Source organism: Anguilla rostrata, chromosome 7 (genome assembly GCF_018555375.3).
Source record: "Anguilla rostrata isolate EN2019 chromosome 7, ASM1855537v3, whole genome shotgun sequence".
Taxonomy (NCBI): Eukaryota; Metazoa; Chordata; class Actinopteri; order Anguilliformes; family Anguillidae; genus Anguilla; species Anguilla rostrata.
Window position 1 is genome coordinate 48,478,244 of NC_057939.1, and position 24,865 is coordinate 48,503,108.

The 24,865-nt window shown below is 45.2% G+C and overlaps 1 protein-coding gene and 1 long non-coding RNA gene across 4 annotated transcripts in view; one reads left to right on the forward strand and one right to left on the reverse strand.

The window, feature by feature from the left end:
• Positions 1 to 3,678: 3,678 nt before the first annotated feature.
• Positions 3,679 to 4,828, reverse strand: LOC135259909 (uncharacterized). Its single transcript, XR_010331426.1, has 2 exons — positions 4,523 to 4,828; positions 3,679 to 4,400 (listed from the first exon to the last, which is right to left on the reverse strand). It is a non-coding gene; the product is annotated as an uncharacterized LOC135259909 (long non-coding RNA).
• Positions 4,394 to 24,865, forward strand: part of mdfic (MyoD family inhibitor domain containing) — a 28,065-nt gene continuing 7,593 nt past the window's right edge. For 2 of the 3 annotated variants that reach the window (XM_064344835.1, XM_064344836.1), the window contains exons 1-4: positions 4,396 to 4,548; positions 4,828 to 4,998; positions 8,108 to 8,236; positions 22,959 to 23,207. In XM_064344835.1, the coding sequence (XP_064200905.1) occupies positions 4,905 to 4,998; positions 8,108 to 8,236; positions 22,959 to 23,207 (472 nt within the window). In that variant the 5' untranslated portion in view covers positions 4,396 to 4,548; positions 4,828 to 4,904. Of the gene's footprint in view, positions 4,549 to 4,827; positions 4,999 to 8,107; positions 8,237 to 22,958; positions 23,208 to 24,865 lie in introns of all 3 variants that reach the window. The other variant, XM_064344837.1, reaches the window with a different exon arrangement.

A 24,865-nucleotide genomic window follows, 5' to 3' on the forward strand; every position in this document is an offset into this window, starting at 1 on the left:
TGAAAACAGAGACGGTGACATCACAGCCGGCGAGCAGAAGGGCCGGTTTGTGCTGTCACAGGAAGTCGCACACTGCACCCCAGAGATGCTTTCTGTGTTTCTTTACGCGATGATTTTCATCCTCATTCGCGCAACCGAATTCAGAATCGCCGATGGCACTCCTTATGTTAGTGCTATGCTGCCAGCATCCACGCAAGAATCACTGAAGCGTGTGCACTCATCCAATGAACTATCCTGCAAGCCTATGATTACTTTACACCTACAGGCCACACAATACTACAGCAGAGCTAGTGGCTACTTCACATACTACAGGCCACATACAGTAGTACAGGAGAGTCAGAGTCTATTTTATGCACTACAAGCCACACAGTACTACAGGAGAGACAGTGCCTATTTTACTCACTCTGCTGTCATGTCAGTAGCAATTCCTACCAATAAAGAATTAGAATTCTTAAAAATTTCAGTCAAGGTTCTGAACACCTTTCATTCTGGATGTTTTCACACCTCCACTGTTCATTGTTCACATGTTGCATACCAGCCATGAATGTTTTTAAGCATTCCACATTAAGTGCCTTGATAGCACTCCTCATGTTAGTGCTATGCACCCAGAACAGCTCTTTACAAATGCACCACGGTTTTTTTTTTTTTTTTGGTTTTTTTGCTCTTTGGAAAACACATCAAAGTGTTCCCTTATAGTTTAGCGACAGTATGGGTCTTTTATAGTATGTCATCTCTTTAATTCCTGGTTAGTGTGTTCCTGTTCATCATTTTTAACTGACATACTTCTTTTTTGTTCTGCAGCTATTGACTAAAAACCACAACGCAGGCACTCGTAGTGCCAAGTTTTAATCGCAAGGTTGAAACAATGTGGCAGGGCTCCACAAATCCTTCACTAACCTCAGAGTAGGCCAGGCCCAACAGGACATATTCCTGAATCTCACTTCAGCTTGTTCCGCTTGGTGCATGGCTGCTACCACATACTAGGCCAGCTTGGGAGGGGGGGGGGGTGATATTTAAGCAGCTGGGACAGTTTGTGGAAGTGTGAAGTGGAGCGCTCACTTTCTGTCGAAAAGCAGGGGGAAAAGTGGGGTTTGCACACAAAAAAAGCATGTTCGACGTCCCTCACTTTCTGAACTTTGCTCTGGAATCTTTTGCGGGAAATTAATCTTTGCTGTCATTTTTCTTAACTGCCATTCATTTTCTGTCAAATTTTTCACTTGAAGCGTAGCCCCCTTCCTTCAAACAAAAAAAAAATGCATATTTATGAAATCGTGAGAGCAGATCATATGAACATTTGTTCCTGATTATGAGCCTTTTTCAGCATTTCCAAGTCCAGATGTGCAAAGCCATCCATGCGACAAATTATTCACCTCCTTGCCCGCATATGGAGGGAAGAGTTGTTTTTTATTTTAATAATCTAGCATACTTCTTATGATAATAGTAATAGCGGTGAGGAATGTTTCTTTCTTGTTTTATTTTTAAAATAAACACATTTACTATGTGATATTATGGAGTTGAGTGCCATTAGTGAATGGATGAAAGTGTTGATTGTATATTTTGTAACCAGGAAAAGCATGCAAAAGTAACCACGGCGACTGTCAGTCATTAACTGGTTCGTTCAGATGCAGGGACGCCTTGGAACCAAAGTTTTCGACGCATCAAAGTTTGACTTATTAAGGTTCTTTTTATCTGGCTGGTAAAACTTTGAGGAAAAGCCTTTGAAGATTCGGTCAGCAACGGATATATGCAGTTAAGCTAGTTCAAAGTGACACCTCTCCTTAGCCGGCCATTAATGTTGAAATGTAAAAAGAAGGTATAAGGTTCTCATTTCCATTCTAGTCACCGCGCAGAAGAATAAGCTCATTAGGACTAATTACAGGTTTCTCATTCCGTTGCTTCGCAGACTGGCTTTTGTGACCCGTGTGATGGGAAATGTGAATATTTCATTCCGACACAAAACGAAAACGCACCCAGCGCGCGTACGCATTCGGGACGATCCTCCACAGAGGCAACGGCTGCCATTTTGACAGCACGTGGTCGACAAAGATCAACCCCGCAGTTCAAACATAATAATGAATAGTGAATTACATCTGCAATATTTATATATACGTCCATTGTAACCAAACCCTTTTCAAACAGATGGATTATTGTGGTTGTTGAGGCTCGTATGTTAGTTCCCGACTGAAATACAGTATGCATTCTGAGCCCTGCGGTCTTACATTGACGGATATATGTGCACTGCACATACAACACACTCTGATCCCTGAGCTGTTACAGTGACAGATGAGTATGGACCGCAGTTCTTTCTTCACATACAGTATACGCTCGGAACCCTGAGATTTCAGTGACGGATGTGCACACCTTGCTCTGCGGATCCCACCGCACATACGCCAGTCAGCCAGAGGGAGAGGGCTACCCATCATGCACTGCACCGCAGTTATCAGGCCCGCCGCCAGATCGGCGGACGAAGCCAGCGGTGGCCTTCCCGCGTCTTCGGCCGAAGGACATGACGGCATCACGTGCGCTCCTGCTCTCTCCCACAGGGCAACGGTAAACTCCGCCCCTGGCTGTTTTCACCAGGACAACGCGGTCACTGGTGTCGCTAGGCGATACGGGGGAAAACATTACAGAGCACAGAGCATGTTTCATTAGTAGATTAGATATAGCCCAGCTAGTCCAGATAGGGACACACAGCTGTGAAATACTTTCAGCCATGAGAAACATTTTTCTGGTCTAATGATGTCTTTTGTGGGATAAGGGACTGCTTTTTTAAACATGAATGGTGGGCGCAGTTCCTGATTACAATTCTGCTATTATTGTGTAAAACCTACAAGATGGCATGCAGGTTTTACACAAGAGGCCTGCGTTTTACAAGATCACGGGAAAGCAGACATATGTTTCAAGGGATCACGCAACTGGAATCTTCAGTAATTTCCATCTTAAAAACTGAACCCCCAACACGCACACAATTTTAAAATCCATGCTTTGCCTAATTCAGAATGGATTCGCTAATTTAACCAAAATTTGAGTGGTTGATCATACAAAAATGGGAAGATGTTTTTTTTATCTTTAAAACTGACAGCATTTCGATTTGCTTAACCTTTAGTTTTGATTCCAATGCTCATGCTCAGTCAGAAAGAGAAAAAAATGACATGGAAAGGTGTATTGAGTGCACTTTCATATTAAAAGCTTATCGCTTTTTCAAAAATATGTCCCAGCTGTGGTAAATTAAAAACTGTAATCATAAAACTTAACTTTATCTCCACTGGTTATTTTACACGCACACACACACACACACACCCTAGACTATGCTTCTGTCTTAATAAAGTTTCCAAGACGTGGCTCCTAGACCTCTCCTTATTCGGCAGCTGGGTTAGGCTATTATAAGGTGCTGAGGCTATCTCTTTCCATGTAATTATTGGTTGAGGACTGCTGAAGACTGGTCTGATTGCAGATCAGTTCCGTAATGGAGTCAACACTTACAAATGGAGAACAGTGAACCTTCTCTACAGGGCCGAGGGCATCCATAAGATGGATTGTGTGTAGGCTATGCGAGCTCAACAATGACACAGATTCATTGTAAATCATTACCCCATAGACTTGGTGTGATTTCTGTATTAAAAGGCAGAAGATGGGGTTCACACAATCAATGAGTTGGGGTATATTTCATACGATTCATTCTTTTTTCACCTTTTATTTCAGTCATAAAAAACAGTAATACATAGGTAAAATAATAACTTTAAAAAAAATTAAAAATAAAGGAAAAACTGTGATATATAAATCGTGCAACACAATTTGTTAAGCCTACATCCTTACTGACCCCCCTTTAAAGTGAAAACACACACCGTCGTTGGCATGTAGGGTATGCGAGTAAATTTCAGGTACAAATTTAACGCAGATCAAGCTTTTTTTTCTCGAATGAACGGACTGTAGCCTACTGTAAAAATAGACTTTTCGGAGCTTTGGAGAAATAACGCATCAACGAGTTCTGATAGCTACGTCTTTGAAATGCTGGGTTATTTTGTCATGTTTTATACAGCTCGCAGAGTAATCCTGGTAATCATGCTATAAAGTCTAGCTGTCTTCTGCCAGCTGTTTGAACTTGACAGTAGAAAAAAAAAGTCTCCATATCAGATCATTTTGTGCGGTGGGAGTGTGTCGCTTTTGTGAAGGAACATCCCGCACGGTTCTTTTCGATGGCAGCCAGCAGGACCCTGAAGGCATCGTTCAGCTGCAGCTGGTAGTGGTTGTGCGAGTCTTTTCGGAATCCGGAAATGATGAAAAATGTTTCAGGAGCAGACAAACTTTGCTGGTGAACGGGCGAACGGGAGAATGGAGAGAAGGGAGGGATATTGAAAGATTCGCGACGACAGCGGGATAATCCCCAGAATGAAGGATTTCTGAGGAAAGAAATCAATAATCAAGAGTGATTTGATCCCACAGAAGTATTAGAGCTAATCAACGCAGCCATAATGGAGCTTCACTGAGCAAAAGAGATGGAAATGACTCAAACTTGACCTACCAGAGAGCTCCAGCGATGTTTGAAAGGTAAATTTCTTTTTGAATGTTTGCAAAACTTTAGGATTACGTGTTATCGAAGACGTTTAATTATATTCACTGTGGAATACTGACAACCTGTTTGGCATGTCCGTTATTTTACTAACAATAAAACAAAACAATACATTACACAAACTTTTAGCAACATTATGTAATTTGCCAAGTTTGACGTCATTATACGCAGTAAAAACGGTGTAGTTAACGGTTTTTGATAGCCTACTTTGTTAACGGTCTACTGTTTCACTGAAGTGTCGAGTTCCTGTTTGTCAGTGTCGCAGGGTGATCCTTGCGCGAGCTTTTTCCCCCTCTATCGCGTATCACGAGAGGCGACTGAAGAGAAGCGGCCCATGTCCCAGAAGACGGTCTTGCCTCCGGAAGGGCCTGCCGGGCCTGCCAGGGGAACTCCACCGGAGAGAAGCCTACTCCTTTCAGACTTTCACGGTAAGGCACGGCACCTTGACAATGTATTTGTTTTGTACCGACTGGTAAGTTGTTTATAAACTGTTTATTTTTCTTTCTTTGGCGATTCTCACATACTCCAACAGGCGGTTTAGATGTATACGAATGATGTTGAATACCTTCTAGAAGAAATGGTATTACGAATTCGAATTTAAATAAATGTATGCATGGAACCACTTGCTTATCAAATCTGCAGTTTGGCCAGTTGGATACTTCAGGCCTAAGTATTTGTTTGTCCTTGTATCTCAGTGTTTTTTTTGTTTTGTTGTTGTTGTTTGTTTTTTGCTGTTCAATCTTATTTGAGTAAAAATCTGTGAGCATTAACTCATAAATATTAACATTTTCCATGTATGTGAAACCAAAGCAAGACATATTGTAGCTATTATGTATTTTTTGTTTAAACAACATGTTTTGTTTTGCTTACAGTGTCAGGAGTACATATGAAATATAACAGAGTGAAACTGACAAGGGAATTAAATAAATAGCCTATGGTTTCAGGGTATGATTACTCACGATGAGTTTTTCTTCCCCAAAATCTTGGCCCTTCCTTAAAATATTCTGTTTTGGTGAAAGCATTATTTTATTTCTAATTCAGGGATTGTTCTGAAAGTACTGTACAGTATGTGTTGTGCTATTTTGAATTCGTTTCATGGGAGCACGCTGCTTCATAGCATTTGTCAGACTGCCGGCATGCAGAACATTGTATTATTAAACTGGCCTGTAATTTTTTATGCAATCATTTTCTTCTTCTCGTTTTCTGCATAATAGAAACCTATAAATGTATGTGCAGGTTCCTCCAAATTATGCTCTTTTGGTTTTTACCGAGCATCAGTATTCAAGCCAACATTAGGCATAATAACGTTTTCATCATTTCTAAATAAAAATTGAAGGAACGCCTTGGCAGCTATTAGCAGCAACCACAGCCAATTATGGCTCTTAATTAACTTTCTAGTTGCTTTTAAGATTATCATATGTAAAATAAGCTTGTCCCCCATTTTTTAATCAGGCATCGAGCCACTGCCATCCTATTTATACTGAGTGCTATTACTGCACTGTCAAAAAACCTAAAGTAGGACAAAGTAAGCAATCATTAGAGGTGCTGGAGAATATGGTTTCCAGAACATTCTGAGGTTCACCATGGACTGCAGATTTTCCCTCTCAAGGGACTGTGAATGTCTCGAGAACAGACCCATTTATTTTCAATAGCTACGGTTAAATACCGCGATGCATCACACACTACTGTAGGACTCTAAATGCGTATTGATTTTTGGAGTCGCGTGGATGATAGGGATCGCTATACAGCAACTCCAGGCTAGACTCAGACCTCTCTCTCTCTGCGTGTGTGTAGTCCAGAGAAAGGTACCTTATCAGTGTTATTACTTGATGCCTTTTTTTGTTGCTTTCAGTGGAGTTACCAACACAGGAGGAAGATACAAACAGTATCAGTGTTGGGAGGAAATTAGACATTTGTGGTGAAGTATAGAGTCATTGGTCATACTGTGCTTGAAAGAAGAATGCCTCTTAGTCTGTCCCAGTGTACCAGGCTTATACTCTTGACCTAGTAGTGAGTCAGACTGCATATTCAAAATTCTTTAGAAAGGATCGAACCGGCAGTGTTGAAGTGCGGTTTTGTTAGCTTAAGGAACCCAAACAAGTCTTTCGAGAACACTGCTTGGTCTATAAATGGCATGAACAGCACTGTGCCATGTGCACATCACTGAGTTTGACAGCAGAATGGTCACCCAGGTTTTGCCTTGTCCCTGCGTTCCTTCCGCGCGTAAACTGGAACCGTGGGATCCTCATGCGTGGAAATTTACAGTCGTTTCAGACCAGGGCCTTCCTTAGTCTCATGTCTGTTCTCCTTGAGCTTTGCGAACGGTGGATGTCTCCGCTCCTTGTGCTGCAGAGCTGTGGTGTGTCTCTCTTCCTGGCTGTGCACAGTGTAACCTGAGTAGAACTTCCGCCATAATGGAAAGAACCCTCGCTTGAGTGATTCACGCTGATATTCTTTCTCACAACCATGTTGAATTTGGCATTCATCAAGTTTGTGCAGCTGTTGTCCTATTGCATTGCATGCGTTTATGGGCTAGCATTAGCTACACGCTTTTTTAATTTGCAGAAATGCCGTGCTATAGAGCTGTAAAAGCATTGGCAGGTAATGTGTGCCCAGGAAGCAGAATCAAGAAAACAGAATCCAGAAATCTGGCCTTGGCCAGATCTTGTACACGTACACTGTTGTGCAACTGTTCTGCAATTAAATGCATAAATAAATTAATAAATAAATAAAATAAACAAACTATGCTGGCTTGACGTTTTTCTTGAGGTGAGGCCCAGTAAAATTAATCTCCTGCATCTAGTCTGCATCCATTTATTTTAGGAAAATTCCACAGGACATCTGTGTGCAATTTAACAGAGGGAGTGTACACTTGAAATGGCTGCTTTTGTAAAGATAAATAAAGAAACTTGGTATTTAATAGCAGAGCAAACTCAAACTTGTGTACTAAGAATGGTTCACTGTGTATTCATGGTAGGAAAGATTTTTTTAAAAACTGTAACACATTGACTACAGAATGCAAACTTCCACATGAGCAACGAGCCAGGAAAAGGTTGCGGATTGTGTTTATTCTACTCTAGGTGTATTAGTTGACCAGTTAGTTGTGCATGCATCCTTAATGCGATCGCCTGACACGGGCATTTGTTTGTTCAGTTTGCAAAAGAGCAGGAAGGGGCGATAGAGGATGTTAATGGCTGGACTTGACAGTTTGAAATGTGAGACCAGTCTTCTGCTCAGTTGTATCTCCTGTTTTTCCACTTGAATGTACAGTATGTTGCCTCTTCTTGTGCTGCTTTTGTTCTGGATTTTGATGTTGATTTTTGTGTGTGTGTGTGTGTGTGTGTGTGTCACGTGTTTGTGTATCACCTGTGTACGTATGTGTCACGTGTGTGTATCCCGTGTGTGTATGTGTCACGTGTGCGTGCGCGTGTGTTCTGTATCACATGTGCATGTCTATGTGTGCGCGTGTGTGTGTTCTGTATCACGTGTGCATGTCTGTGTGTGTGCGCGTGTGTGTGTGTGTTCCTTCCTCTCCAGATGCATGTGACAATCGCAGTGATTCAGCGGCCCCCGAGGAGGAAGTGGCGAGGAGCCCCCCCGAGTCGCCGTCTGAGGGGCGGGGCACCGCGCCGGGGGGAAATTCCACCAACGGCGAGCTCGTTAGAAGTGAGTGTCTCGACGGGGCGCGGCTCGCGGCGGCCGGCAGGGGACGGCCACGGGAGAAAAATGCGACCGTGGGACGGTCTGCGTGTCGGGCTGGGAATTTCGGCCGCGCCAATTACGCCCGGGCCCGCGGCCGACGGGGTCGAGGCGAGCCGGACGCCTCTGCATAGCGAGAATGCGCGAAGCGCAATGACACCCGGGCCTTTATTTGGAAGCGGGCATTAGTCGGATTCATGGCATTGTTGTGGATGTGCGTGTGAATCAATTTTACTTTGTTTATTTGTAGTTATTGTGAGTATATAGGCCTATGTGTATGTGTGTCATAGGATTTGGCTTGTATGCCTGGAGTGTTTCAGCTCTTGGTTCAGATCTGATTATTTGAATATTTAAAGACCTGTTGCCTTGTTGCAACACACAGATTAAAATGTCCAACTCTAAGTTTCACCATATTGTCATATTTCAGGTTTCGTATTGAGAAATAAATTGAGGAAAGCTTCCCTGTCACCGTAAGACACTTCATAGGATCGTGCAGCTTTGCATACGTCAGAATGTTTTTTTTTTTTTGGATTGATATATCAACGATTCTGATAAATGGTGTCCAGAAATGGACGGGGGTCTGTTTCTGGCAGTGAGGGTGTCGGACATTTTGCAGACGTTGTGCACACAGATGGATGGCGGGTTGCAGACTGGGTTAAATGGGGTCTGGGAATGTGAACCCCCCACAAGCCTCCATTGTTTCTGATGTGAGGCCCTGGTCTTTTCCAGAACGTCCCTGGGTTTAAGCAAATGGACAGGGACTCGCCTGTGTGGATTCACAGGGTTTTAATGGAGGGGTAAAAAAAAAAAAAAAAGAATAAATATGTTCTAAAGATTCAGTTTTCCGGACACAATTTGCTTCTCTCAGCTGTGCTAATTGGGCTTTTGAACTTTTCAAAGTGCCTTTACTTGGTGCTTAAATTCCTTCCGGCAACAGCAGTGCAGCTACCTCACAGTGTGTGCTCATGCATCAGGCAAAAATGTGCAGTGTGCAATGCAAATTTCTATGCAAGTTCAGAACCATTCTTCTGTCTCATGCATGGAATCCAGTATTGCATTGAGCAGTCATCCACCTGGCAGTAGGCCATATAAATGAGCTACACGTTCGATCCAAACACTGCAGCATCAGATTATTCACGAAGTTTAAACAGTTTTCTGTTCCTGGAGTGGTTATATTAGCCATGTGGGCAGGTCTGCTGGTCTTTAGTAAGTCTCAGTCATGAGTTTAAGATGAAAATTAAACGATCAGACCTATTTAGGGTGGGTGGTAATCTCTGTAAATTCTGCTTTATTACAAAAAAGACTTTCTCCTTATGATGTTTTGATATCTTCTTTACAGCATGTCAAACTCTAGATTATGGTTTGAACATATTGCCTATACACACCAAATTAATTGACATAAATTATCGGCTATTGGACATGACAGGGAAATTATTGTCGGTATCATATACAATTTTGATATCGGTGATTATAATAGTGGTGTCTCGTTGTGTCATGAGGACGAGGCTAGGAATCTGCTGCTGAGGTGTGAAGATGTGACTGTAGGTCCCTTTGGATGTGACATGGAGATGTGATTTCAGTGAGTCAGGAGGATGTGATCACGGGGAGGACGTGTTCTGCTTTGATAAGCAGCAGTGACTTCTGCAACCGTGCACGGCTGGTCCCACAAAATAAACCAAATCTAGATATCCCGGAGAGAACCATCTTTGGTTGACATGATTGTTTTCATGTTTGTTGCTCACAAGGACTTCCATCCCAGTGTTGAGGAAGGAAACGCAACACGGTTACCGCCCTTTGCCATCCACCAGTGAAATATCTACCACGTGTTTAGAAGGATTGTCTTTAGAGCACACACACCCTATTCCCATGGTCTGTTATCACAATTAATTGTATGTAAGGAAGTAGTAGGTACTTCCACGGCTGAAGCAGAGTGAAATGGAAGTTTCAGCTCCTAAATGTTACCTGCACTCTGCTCCTGTAAGTAAGTTTATGGGGTTTGCTAACCACAGCTGCTTGCCCTCACGTAGTTCTCCCACAGCCAACAGTGGCATTTGTCTTTCTTTCCACTGAAGAATCGTCTTATCCAGGCATATATGTTTAGATGTGGAGCTCTGGTAATCGGGGAAATACCTAAATCTTGAATTTGGTATAACATCGGGAGTTTGTCAGGTTCCTTTGCATGTCGTGGTGTACCACCGCCGTCTAGAGTACGTTGTTGGAGGAAACCTGTCAGTTGCACAGCTCATTCTATCTCCCTGAGCAGATCTCAGACGTGATGGTGAACATTACCTCCGCCTTCTGTTTATTTAAGCGCTCTGAGTCCTTCATTTGGTGAAAGAATGAATCGTTCAAATTTCATGTCTTCTTTCCAGTCATAAATGAACAGCTTCTTCTGATCCATATCGAGCAAACCTTGTGAAACTATAGAATTTGTGGTGAAATAACCTCAAACTCACCTTCTTATCTCTGTGAAATCTAACAGGTGCGCCAACACAGTCCATTTGCTTTATGACTGAATGCAATATGCTGGTGATTGTTCAATATCGGTAGTTTTTTCTGCATGCTCACTAAGTCGCTTGTGGCCGCTTTTGTGTTTTTCCTAGTTGTTTGCCTGCAACTAAGTTACATCAGCGGAGTCAGCTTGTGTGGTCTAAACTACACCCCACAGTGCCCAAGCAGCATGCTGTGTGTGTTTATTGGCTTAGGAGAGAAACGTCTGAGGAAAGTCTCCAGCATTTTCCCTTCACAGGCCTCAAATGTGAAGTTATATTGAAACGTGGACGTATGTTTGCCTATTGTAGAAATGTGAACCGCTATGAAATTAGATGAAGTGTTCTTAATGTGAAGCTGATTTACCTCAGGTGCTATCGCTAATGAGCGACCCTCCACTTATAAGGAGGACAGGCTGTAGCCTATACTGTATGTTTTGTGCAACTTAGTGTTTTTACGTTCTGATGAAGGTCTTTGACAAAAATGTGCAGAAGTTGCCCCATATTTTGGAAAAACATGTGGAATATAAAAATAGAGAGTATAAATAGAGGTTGTTTAAAATGGCCAGTGTATTCCTTCCTCACCGCTAATTATTTCCTCATTCTGTTGTGATAGAAAGGTTTCACACACAGCGAAGTTCCAAGCCACCTTAGAATTTTAATAATGGTTTGGAACCCATGTGAGGAAAGTTGTTTTGTTGTTGTCATGGTGAGGTTATTAAGGAAAGCTTCAATTCTACCTTTCTCTGTTTGTAGTAGTGAAATGTCTTGGATAATGGTCCAGGATGGGGAGGCATGAAGGGATGTTGTGCTACAGTATGTCTTTGTCATATCTCACCTCGTTGTTTGTCAGAATGAGGCACATGTTGGTTCACCAGTGCTTTGTGTATTACGAATGTTGGTTTTGCTTTTGGGTTGGGAGCTTGCCTGTGTGAGCCACAAAACAAAAATGGAGAAAATTGTGCAGAAGTCATCCTGCTTTTTGAACCTTCGCAGGACTAAAATACTCCCCAAACATTTGTTCTCAGAGCAGCCCAGTCCTTCTTCAGAAAAAGAAAGGGACTCTTTTAATTAGTCTCACTCTCGGAGTTAAAGGAGCGAAAAAAGCTCTGAATTGACTTTGGTTTTCATACAGAAATATCGTTATCAAAAGAGACTTTGGAGCCCAGCTGGTGCAGAAAGTAAATTGTCGTGACCTAATGCCGGTTTCGCTGTTTTATCGCCACATTATTCATTGAATTGTTGAAGACTTTTGAGTGCTCTTCTGGATAAAGAAGACACTGTTGAAGAACAGGTATTTTTATCTTGGGAAATACGGAAAGTGAAGCATTAAGGTCAAGTAATGTCACCCCGCGCTTTGCAGAAGATATTAACCGGGCCCCTTGTGCGGCCGACTGTCTGTCGGAGATTGCGCCTTTAATTTTGAAACCTCAAGGTTGTTCGCTCGGCGGGGAAATGACCTTTCGCGAGGGAGCGCGCGCGGTGGCGTTCCGAGCTCGGCGACGCGGCGGGTTTTCGGAGGAGGTTATTGCGCGGCGCTCGTTTCTCTAACCGGAATGGCGTCGGCGGCACGTCGCCGTGGAGATTTACGGGTGCTTGTGTTGTAACGATCGGCTGATGGCTCCGCAGAGAGCGCTTTCGCCCGTTTTCTCTGCGGACCGGAGTCGTTCGCGCGATACCTGTTAGCCCGTCGACGAGCGGCGCTAACGACGGCTGCAACGCTCGCGCGCCCACGCTCGAGTGCCGCTTTAAGAGCTCTCTCTCTCTCCGTCTTTGTCTCTGATCTTTGGTTAACCTGTAATCCGGAGTTTTATACTCAGATCCATTAAACGCGTTTAACAACGCGTCTGGGCTGAATCCCGCCGATCGTTTTAAACTCGCTTTTCCCTTCTTTCTTTTATTATTTTTTTTTCTTTTCGGCCGCGCGGAAATAAAAGAGAGGGAAAGAGAAGGCATCGCAGGAAGGAATGCAGTTTAGACTGGTTCGAGTGCTGCCGTCTTTCTGATTAAATTTTGATGCTAATTTCTGGTGTGACAGAATTGAGCTTGATTGTTGTTATGCCGGAACTTAATCTTGATCTTAATCTTTAGACCCCTGCCTCCACCGAAATCATGTGGTAAAACTAAGTGGCCATTAAAACAGGAGAAGTAATTCTCAAGTGATTACTTAGCAGTGGGCTGTGGAATTGTAAACTGCATAAATAGGGTGAAATGCCACTGGAGAGGTTGATTAAAATGGCCAGTGTAATCCTACCTCACTTCTAATTATTTCCTCATTCTGTTGTTACAGATAGGCTTCACGCAGGAAGTTCCAAGCCGCCTTCGAATTTTAATAATTGTCAGGAAACCCGCGTGGGAGATGTTGTTTTATTGTTGTCATGGTGAGGTTATTAGGGAAGGCTTCAATTTTACCTTTCACTGCTGACGGTAATGAAACCTCTTGGATAATGGTCCAGGGATGGGAGGCACGGAGGCATGTTGTGTTACGTCTTTCTCGCTTCTCACCTTGTTGTTTCGCGGAATGAGGAGCGTGTAGGTTCACCTGTGCTTGTGATTTACCGATGTTTGTTTTGCTCTTGGGTCGGGAGCAGACTTCTTTAGAGCCTTCAAAACGAAACCCTAACGGACCCAGTGCAGCTGCACTCAGCGCTCTCAGTCCGACCTGGAAGAAGCAAAAAACTTCAGATGAAAGGTTAGGGGAGTAGGTGGGGGCTGGGTGTGGATTGCTTTTTTTTCTGTCTCCCCTCGTGCTCCTAACAGGGGTTTGGACTGTGACATTGAGGTTAAAGCCCTCCCCATTACGGAGATCTGGGGCGATGCTGCCCTTCTGGCCTGCCCCGCTTTGCAGGTTCAGCGCTCTCCTGGTAGGTCATTCTGTCGGGCCTCTCTGAGCAGCCGAGGATGACTGAGGGAGGGTGCCGGGGGGGGGGGGGGGGCGTGGGGGGCTCGGTGCAAAGCCTGGTTCTCACTCAGCCACCGCACAGCTAGGCCCTGTGTAACGGAGAGGAGGAGGGGTGGGGTGGAGGGGTGGTGGTGGGGTGGGGGGGGGGGGTAAAATCGATGGAGTCGTCTGTGAAATCTCCGCTGGGGGAGAGCTCAGGGAGTGTTCCCTCGGCTTGAGCCCCCGGCTTACGGCTGTGATTGGCACCCGGGGGGGTCAAACGTCGCTGACCCACGTCGCTGTCTCTCAGCTGTTACATTAGCTCCAGTAAATGCTGAGGTTAATGTCGGGCAGGTAATGTTGCCAAATACCTTCTTTTTTTTTTCTCTGATTGTTTTTTTGTATTTTTTATTTCGTCTCCGTCAGTGAGCTGCGGGTGTGTGCAGCGGGAGGTCTTCGCTATTTTATTGTTTTTGATCGCCGTTTGCCGCCCGTTTGCTTTGACGGGCGGCGGGGGGGGCGGGGGGGGGCGGGGGTTTGTAATGTCCTGCCATGGCTCTGTGTGCCATCGAGCTTTGAACGGGCCGGGTTCCTCTGGAAGCCTGTACATCAGGGCTGATTTTTGAAAGCAGCGGAATCTGTTAGTCACCGTTGTAACTGAAACCGAAAAGGCGCTCTCCCCCCCCCCCCTGTTCTCTTCCTCACTTCTTGTTTTCGGCTGTCAGGGAGGGCAGTGCTCACTCAGAGCCTGCTGTCTGCCAGTGCATGCAGGCCTGGGCTGAGTCATCTTAGCGGATCTTTCTAGAAAACCTGAGTGGCTGTGCAAAGCAAAGTGTGTGTGCATGTGAATGTGTGTTTGTGTGCGTGTGCGTGTGTGTGGGAGTGAGAGTGAGAGTGAGAGAGAAAGAAAGCGATATTCACATTAACTTTTTTGCAGAGACTTTCGATTGTTTTGTTCTTTTTTTCTTCCTGTCCACAGTGTAAATTTGCGTCTGTTAGGGGCGGAGATACAGCGTGACCTCAGTGGGAAATGTTACCGTAGGTCCCTTCAGCCTACTCTTATACATTTGTAAATTACATCCATACGCGCGCAAACAGAGGAACCAGAGGGCACCAACATCTCAAGTTTATCACCTTTCAGGTTATTTCAGGGCGTGTTATAAAACATTTTCCTTCTTTTTTTCCCCCTCTCACAAAATGGCAAGTGCTCCAATGTGAATGATTTTTTTTTCTCTTCCCCTCAGTGTGATTCACTTAAAGGAAATGACAATCTCATTGGATGTTCTAATGATTTATATAACAGTTAGACATATTAATCACTCAAATGTTTCATTTCAAAATCAAAAGGATAATTGATGGTACCCTCCACCTCCCATCCTAAATGAGAGCCCAGGTCAGGGGAATGGAGATGTGTGTTGCCAGTTGCCGTTTTCACTGTAAGAAGTAATTAAGCTGAACAAGGTCGCGGAGGGGTTACGTTCTCCACTCTATCAGAAGCCAAATTACCAAATTTGAAATTAGTGAATCCCAGACGTCCTATAATCTTTGTCACTCTTATCCAGAGAAGGGGGAGGGGGGGGGAGTGTCGCTCTGAATATTAACGCTCTTCCCCGATGCCTGATCTCGCCGGCGCTTTGCTTCCGAAGAGCCAAATTTGGACTGATTGTCAGAGGGAATTAAAAGATCGCCGCACCGCAAAAAACAGCTGAGTAATACTGACTCCTCGCACGGGGGGGGGGGGGGGGTGGAAACCGAGAGCGGGATTTCAGATTCCAGCCAAATGCAAGGCTGCTTGGCGCGACTCGAGCGGACAGGTCTGCGGGACTATAACCTAGACTGCCTCCAAACTGCTGCGCATCAGGAGTGTTATTTCCTGCACATTGAGAATATTCATTTCATTTTACTGCATGCGGTCTCGCTGCTCGTAGGTGTGTCTGTAGGTAGAGGCAGGCCGTCAGTACTCATTTAAGAGGCCCGCACTAATAAAAGCTGATTGATTTTCCGGGGGAAGATTTCCCCTGAATTAGGGCGGTAATTGCGTTGAATTACGGTTGTGAACCACGGCCTGCTGCTGTTTTTCCTCGGCACTGCTTCATGGAAAAAAAGGAGAAAAAAAAAAAAAGATGTGTTTGTTATAGAAGCGTGCCGTGCCAGGTATGCATCATCAACACGCAGGGCACAGAGGGCAGTGCCCTCCAATTAGAAGCTGACTGCTCATTTCAGGCTTGTTTTTCCGTTCACTGGAGGCAGTCTTTGTTTTGGAGTGGGAAGGTCAAACGGTAAATGGGTTTTGATTCGCACAAGGGGGGGGGGGGGATTGCAAATAGGCCCCTCCTTTGCATTTTTGTTTTCTAATGTAATTCCCTTGGTTTTGTCACTAGAAATACTGATATTGAGATACAGGTTTGTATATAATAAAAAAAAATAAATAAAGAATAGAAATGTCCCTTTGAGTAGAAACTTGCCGCCGCCGCGCGGGTGTTTGTTGGGAGGAGAAATGGAACCCCGAGCTGTTTGAGGGATGCTGGGTATTCTCCCAGTGCAGATTATTGCGCATTTACAAATTAGCATTTGAAACGGACGGGGTGGAGAGGGGAGAAGCGTTAAAGAGGTGTTTACTTTGTGAATCGCAGAACCGAAGGAGAGGGAACCTGAGACCGAGCCGCTAAATTGATCGCTGCTTTGTCGCGGCGGCATTTGCCCGTTTGCCCGCGCCCGTTCCGAAAAAAAAGCTTTCGGTGTAAAAAAAACGAAACAAGGAAAGTGAACGGAGGAATGCAAATCGGAGAATGACGGTGTCTTTATCGCCAGCGTGTTGAGCTTGGGACGGCTGGGCGGGGTGTGTCCTTAACACCCTTTTCCCACTGAGGGACATCTCTCACGGGACAGGAAGTTCTGCAGGACATTGCTGGCGTTCTTAAGGACCTCTAGGAGATCTCTTGCGCAGTAATTTTCGTTCTCACTGCATTGTCCTGGGACCTCTGGAAATATTAGGAGCTAGGACTTCAAAATTAGGATTTTATGTATTAACTGTTTTATAAAAAGCTCATTTCTAATGATAAAATATACTTTATTTTCATCTATGCTGGTGTGTATGTCTTCCTTTAGCATTAGTGTTTAGCGTCAGTCAAAAAAATCTATATGCTAACCCAGTTAAGTTGCATAGAAACCGTGTAAGAAAACAGTTGTTCAATCAGAATCGTTGCACAGACGTCAGTCATTGTAAAACCATCAGTCGTGAACGTTGTTGACAAAAGAAGCCTCTGGCGCCGTTGAAAATCAATCGCAGTCTAGTTGGCCGTTTACAACGTTCGTAGCTTTCTGGTTGATAAAGGAGAAACTATCAGAGCTGTGAGCCTGAGAACAGCAGCCAATGGGATGGCTTTCGGGCCTCAGAATGCAGCGAGTAAAGGAATCATGAGTCAGCAGAGTGAGAAAGCCGAATACCTGCACAGGTAAGGCTACGCCGCTGCCCACAGACTGGAGCCCGGTTAGATTCTGTTCATAGCTACGTAAATAAGCCTGAGCTAATGAACACAGCTTTATGGACTGACGTTGGGAGGAGGGGCTGGACGTTCTCCAGAGAGCTGAACTTTATCTGAGGTCTGGCGAAAGTAATTCACCATCCGGAACTGTCTTTATTGATTATGTAAATATTATGCAATAATATATTCATAATAAATCAACATTTGCCGATTTGTTCCAGCCTCATTGGATGGGAGTTTTACTGGCGCGGCAAGACAATAACCCAAAATGAACTGCCGAGACGGCAAAAGAGTTTGAGTTCACCAGCAGGGGAACAAAGTCTTTCAGTGACCAAGCCAGCCCCCTCTGTGACCCCCTCTACCTAAAATTAGGTCAGAACTGTAAACCGCTGCAGCACGCTCTTGGCAAAGCATGTTGAGTTAAAACACTGAGCCTGTCTCACGTATTCCCACGAACATCGGTGCTTAACTTTGACTAACTGACAGTTAAAAGCAATACTTATTATTTTTTTAAAAAGCACTTTTTCATACAGTCTGTCAAGTTCAGTAATGAATTAAACTCTTTGGCTAAACTGAGTTTGGGGAGAAAGAAATGGAATGCTGATGTTTAGCCTGCTTGTACTGTACGTAAGTGAAGGTCTGCATTGTGCTAGTAACGAGGCCTGAATCTGTTAAAGCCAGAAGTTTTTACAGTCCGGCCTGAAACAGCCCAACAAGCTCTAACCCCTTTCGAGCCCCATCGTGGAAACCACAAGCCAACCGCACCATACAGCACAACGGAAAATGCGCTTTTTCTGCCATCTCGGATTGGGGGACTTATGCCGATGCTTATGCCAGCTGTTGATGATTGACAGCAATGGCAGAAAAACGGCCTAAAACTGCTTCTTTTTAAACGCGTTTTTCCTTCTGTTAGATGTGACATGAAGTTTAACGCGTGCACCTCTGCAACAAATGGCACTGGAGCAATGTCCTCTTTCCGTATGTGTTTGTTTCAGGAGAAATAATTCCGTGTTTTTGTGTTGAAGCTTCCCATTATTTCTCTGTCCTATCCCTTTTTGAGGGCCTTGTACATATGTAGTATATTAGCCTTTGGCTGTATGGCAGGCACATGTGCACACAACCGTGTCACCACACACACACACACACACACACACACACACACGCGCACACCCCGTGACACGCACACAGATTTCCTGCTACTTCCTGAAAATAATTTTGGCAGATACCCTAGCTGAATTAGTCTTTTGAGCAGAAATAATGTAGTGTGAAATTTCAATGAAGGCATGCTCTGGCTTTGTCAGATAGGAACCTGGGGATTTTGCAGACAGTTGCACACTCACTCACTTTTTTTTTTAAAGTTCAGGCCTAGAGACACGTTCCTCCTCATCTTGCCTTACCTTCTGACATGCCGCACGAAGACCTGAATAATAAATTCCTTTTTTTTTATTTCAGCATTTTATGCTTTGCCTCTTCAATCCTCGTCGCCCTCTGCATAAAGAATCTTTATTGATTTTGAAACGGGGGAAAAATCAAGTTTTTCATGTGAGAACGATGTAGCAGACCACGATACCCATTATTTCAAAACCACTACGGATGTCCTGATTTTTTTTTTCCTTTTTTTGTACACACTCTGAATTCCATTTTTTTTTTTTTTTTTTTGCGTGACTTTTTTTGCGATGAGAGGCGAAGAGCGGAACTGCTTACACACGCTTCTGTACACAGCGGCGCTGGGCTTTGGAAATCGCCCGCTATCCCGCCGTACGTTTCACACACACACACACACACACACGCACGCACGCATCCCACTGTGGGGGGTATTCACCGAAAGGCTCGTGACAAATGGCAATTATATTTGTGTGTTCTTGGCGAATCCATCACACACTGGCCTTTAAAAACGCTCCCAGGACGCCCCGCTCCTGTCAGGCAGCGTTCTGGGGACCGAACCGACGGGCCAATCCCATTCGGCGCGGTTCCCCGCTCCGCGGCGCGTTTCCGAGCCAACGGCGCCATGAATAATTTAGCTTCCCAATGTACAGTACGCCCTCAACAGTTGTTCCTGTATTGAAAATAAGGGGGGGGGGGGGGAGAGAGTCCTGGTAAAGATGGTTTTTACATATACCCCCCGCCCCCCCGATGCTCTGTTTTAGCGTGAGGTGTGTGTGTGTGTACTTGTACTATGTGTTACTAGGACCTGCACCTTTGAGTTTTAATCGCTAATAATTATTTATACTCTGTGTTTCAGAAATGTGCACACACACACACAAACTTGTATATAATGTGTGTACACAAGATGTGTGTGAATATATATTTTTAACAAAAAAGCACATTGGCTGGCCTTCCTGATAAATGTAACTGTAACTCCAGTACTGGACTTATCTGTGTGTACTGTACCATGATTGATTTTATGAGTGGCCAAAGACAGCATTGACTTGAAAGATAAAAATGTGCACTGCTTTTAGACGTGTTTAGGCTCGTCTCTTTTGGGGCAGCCAGGCCCACGGAGAGGGAAGCTGACCACCTGTCCCAGAGACTGCTCTGTAGAAGGAACGCAGTCCTGGTCTGAACATGACCTCCTCCTACTCAAGTGAATTAGTCACCTGTTCCTGGACGCTTGGTTTCTCTGGCCTGCACTCAAACCAACATTTTCTGACTGTCTGAAATGCCCTGAACCTGAGCCAGACGTTTCTCTTGCGCTGGGTTTATGTTGTGGTTTTGTAATGACTGTTTATATTCCATAAATCGAAAGCCTGACTTCTTTGAACAGGAAGGATAATTCTGCTGCCGGAAAGTGTTGGCTCGTCATTTACGGAAGGGTCTGTGGTCATCGTATAAAAATAATCCCTTACTGCAAGAGCGGATTTGAGTCATTTATTTTATACTGTGTCTAAGATTATCTGTATTCCCTGGGTTCTCTAGAGGCAAAAATTAGCCGGTAGTGCTAGAATATGCTAGAAAGTATTTTGGTGCTATTTAACACTACTCGATCAATTAGAACGCATGAGCAATTCTACCAGACTGACTGAGTGAATTGTGTTTTCACTGATCGCAGTGTGAAGAGGCCGACAAAAGTGGCCTGAGTGCAAAAACCTAACTGGTGTTCTGTGGTTCACAAGGCATTCTTTAGCTTGCAGTGTGTTATATTGCATACAGTACAGTTATAAAGCTGCATATTTACTGAAGTGATTCAGGCTAAGTGCCCAAGGTTACAACAGTTGCACAACCTGGGATTTGAATCCACAGCCACTGAATTACAAGCACATTATAGTACACTGGCTCATATTTTAAATGCACCACAAAGCATTATGGGAAGTGAAGTCAGATTACTCCTGAAACACATTGCCATCCATATCGCACCCATTAACTTATAATAAGGATATAAATTGAGTGGAGTGAAGGATGTACCTTTGATGTACACACATTCGCCAGCTGTAGAGTATAGTAATAGCTGGTCATTGGTATTATATCTATCCTGTTATACTCTCACTTTTTTCTTTTTGAAGAGAGAGATTTTTGTGTATCTTGATTCTTTGGCTGGTATATTTCTGTATTTACACTCAAATAGTAAGAGATAAAGAGAGGGAATTCTTGAACACTGCCTTCCTTCTTGACTTTAAATCAGGCAAAATATCACGTTTTCTCCATGTGTTCTCCAACAGAAAGCTGTTTTGGCTAGAACAGCTACTCTGCTCTGCTCTTAAGAGCATTGCCCATGTGATAAAAGCAGTGTGTGTGTTTGTGTGTGTGTGTGTGTGTCACGCTGATACAGTTAACAGTGCGATAAACATTTTGTGCTTTGCTGAATGCTAACCAGCGTTAATTTGTATCCGATCTGTCTGTATCCGGTCTGCCATTGTTCCAGAGGCTTCTTCCTTTGAAGGGCATTCAGATCCGAACAGAAAGGTGGATCAATATTCCACTTGCTGTTGCCTCCAGTTCCTTTTGTGCAATGTCCAGGCCCTCTGTTAACTGAGCGCAAGGCTTCCGGAATGCTCTGTAGTGCTGCGTTGGAGCTCAAAGATTAGCGCAGGTGGAGCGCAGAGATAATTGTGGTTTGTGTCTCTGTTCACATTTAAATGAATGTGCGAAGTGTTCCGCTTGTGTGCGGCCATTTTGCACTTAAGCGACGGGTTCTCAGTCACCTTGGCGCAGCGTTTATACGTGCTGGTGCCATTGTGGCCTTCATGATGGCAGACTTAACGCTCGCTAAACTTTATTTACTAGTGACGGAAACCCAGAAATAAAAATGGAAGCCGGCGACAGAACCAAATATTTTGCTAACATCAGAACTACGGCTTGAAAATAAAACTGCCCTTGACCTCATTATTATTTCTTGGAGGAAATTTCACATCACGCGGTTTAAGACCCCATTTAATCACTCGCAGTGTTACCTGAGAACAGTGGAATGAATCGTTGATGGGAGGCTTGCGAGCGGTGTTTTGGTGAAATGTCCGCGCAGTGAGAGTATCCTCTTCCTGGCTGTTCGGTGGAAGCGAGGGGCCGTGCGGTTCCCCAGGCGTCTTTGTTTATAAACGCGCGAGGTTCAAACGCGCCCAGGACGCAAGGGTGGGCAGCGGCCGCGTTTAATTGCGTTGTTTTACATTCCTGCCCGTGGCCTCCTGGGTGAGCCTGCGCCGGGTTTTCCCCTCTTGTTAACAATAATTGCGTCTGTTGGCGCGCAGTCAAAATATGAAACTCGGCACATCTGATTTCGAGAAAGCTCAGGTATTTTACAAAATGGCACTTTCATACGCTGTCACGAAGTTTGGCTGCGAATATTGTCGTCGCGGTTACAAAATGCGGAGTTTGTAAAAAAAGAGAAAAAAAAATTAAAAAAAGGTGGGGAGAAGAAAAAAGAAAAGGAAGAATAGGGGGGGGGGAGAAAAGCAAGAGATCTTGAATATACAGACAAAAAATGAATAATTCAGGAGAACTCATAAGTCATACGGGGGTCTTCTCCCTTTATAATGCAGATGGAACATAATGCCGAACTCCCAGCAGAGCTGAATTTGCACCCGGCTCCACTTCTGAAAATGCCAGCGCTCGGCTTTATCAGATGGGCCGCGCTTGACTTTTCACAGCTGTCACATGTGTAGAGACGGTTAGAATAAGGGACCGGGGGGCTCAATGAAAGGGGAGCCGGGGATCGAGCCTGCGGGCCCCCCCTCCTCCTCCACTCCACCCGCGCCCCCCCCAACCCCCCTCCCCCCCTCTCCCAATTCACCTGGGTGCTGCTCAGCCGCGGCGCGGCGGCTAAACGCCAGGAGAGAGAGAGAGGAGCGCCGCCTGATCGCTGCGTTTAGGGAAACGCGTTCTGTTAGCGCTCCGCGGCGCGGCGGCGCTCGATCCGCTAGCGGAGGGGATAGCGCCGGGGCCGCCATTAATCGGCGACGCCGCCGGCCGTGAAACGGGCGTCCCGCGGATCACGGGGACGCTGCCGGGGAGGGTCTTCATCGCGGGTTAATGCGTTCGGTGACGGGTTGCCGTGTCTGTTGGTCGGAGTCGTTATGCAGATGGCCTGTTGTTCTTCCCCCTGCTGAGCACGCTCACAATCACAGGCTGAGGAAATGCAGCTTTGGGAGGCGGCTGGAAGTTGGTATCCTGCTACTGTTACTTATAAATAAACAGAGCGTTTTACGATTCTCAAACCTGCAGTCACAGGAATAATACAGAAGCAATTGTGAAGCATAAATCTTAATTTATTTAAGGTTCAACTGAGTAGTACGCAAGAAAACGAAAAATTTCAGTGCGAATCTGACGTGCTGTGTTCCGAAAGAGCATTCTTTCAGGAAGGAGGAAGCGGTGGCATTTAAAAAATATCTTTCTCTTTTTTTCAGCTCAACCTCAGCGGCTTCCTCAGCCAACCGCCTCCGTGGAGCCTGGCGACGGAGATGCGGGCCAGAGCCAAAATGGCCGCCGCGTGGGCCTGAGCAATGGCGCCGGGCTGGAGCCGAGGAGGCACCCGTCTACGGTTTCCCACAAGGTCCAGCGCAAGCTGCAGTCCAGCCTGTCGGTGCACAGCGACAGCAGCAGGAAGAGCAAGACCAGCTCCGGCTCCTCCCACAAACCTGGCTCCTCCCCCGAAGGTAGGCCTCGCCCCCTTTTAGGCCTCCTCATGCCACCGCTGCACTAAAAACACTGTCCCGTACGGGAATCGCTCAGCTGGGGGAACCTGAACTCCCCTCCCATCGCCCCCCCCTCCCCCTCACCCAACTCAATTTCCGGATATCAAAGTGTCAGGCTCTTAAATTCCAGGGCTCTTTGTTCTCATAATGCACACAGGTACACTTTTTAGAGTGCAGTGCTGGCGTTCACACTTCCCCCGGCCCACGCCCTGTCAGTGATGAATGCCTTCCGTGCATTAAGGGCACTTTGCGCAATATGGATATGATATGATGTGTGAGTTATAAAGACCGCCTGGGTGCGGAGATGAGAAAAAACAGTCGGGGGTGGGGTTTGGGGGGGTGGGGGGAAGGAGGAGTTGCTGCTCTAAATTAACTTGGTCCAAACGCTTAAGTAATAAATCTTTTCTGTTTTCGGATGTTATTTTTTAATTTTTTAAAATTTATTATTTTTTTTAAGTGGCTTTGAGCATCTGGTTTCTCTCACACCATCTCAGACCTTTGAGCGGGCCCCGAGCCCTGCTCTTGAGTTTGTGTATAATATGATCTAATCAAGATGAACTTGCTTCTGAAGACACCTTGTACCTCCCCCCTTCCCCCCACCCCCCTCGTTTGAGAGCTTTTGGGGTGGGGAGGGGGGGGAGGTGGGCAGGGGGGGCGGAGCTGAGGGCCCCGGTAATAATGAGATGTGTGTGGAGAGCGAGCGAGGGGCCCGGCCGTCCCGAGGAGATTGATGGTCGCCGGAGGTGTGACCTTTTAATGAGGCCCGAGCGGAGCGGGGGCCCCGCTGGGCGGCGGCGTCCGGCTCCCCCCGCGCGCGCCAGTCGCCGCTAACAGCGTCCCGTCATTACTGCCGGCTCCCGCCCGCCGCCGCGAATCACACTTCCGCACCTCCATTCCGGCTCCGCCGCCGCCCCGCCCCGCGCCGCGCCGCCGCCGCTAACATCCCCCCGCTTCTGCTCTCTCGGCCTCATTAATTTCCATCAGAGAGAGAGAGAGAGAGAGGGACATTTTATTCTATTTAAAAATAATATCGTAATTATAATAAAAATGGTTTGTTTTTTTTGTGTGTCCGTGTGTGTGTGTGTGTTTGTGTGTTGTGTGTGCGTGTATGTATATGTATGCATGCCTACATACATACATGCATACATGCATGCATGCATACACATCAGAACATGCGCGTATGCAGACATGTATTTCCAAGGGTCATGTGTGGTGCATTAATAGGACATGTTGAAACTTTTTGGAGAAAATCAAAAGATTTTGGATATCGCTGTTTTTATAGATTTGGAGAAACCTTTTGAAAGGCCGACTCCAGGTATTACACTCTAAATATTGAGAAGCGTTTGATATACAATTAACAAGAAGGACTGCAAAGGAACTAAATCCGATGAAAAAGGCCATAGCTGAAGTGCTTATGACTGTTATTACTGTGGAGTTTACAGTATGTCAGTTATTTATGGGCTCTTGTACGCATGTTAGTGAACGAGCGGCTTATTTATATTTAGTTCCCCTTAGAAAGCACCAAAGCTGCTGTTGTGTTTAATGTTTACAGGGATTAGCATTAATCTGTGTGTCAGGGGAGGGGGAGTGTTAGTGTAATATAAAGCTCTAGATGTACT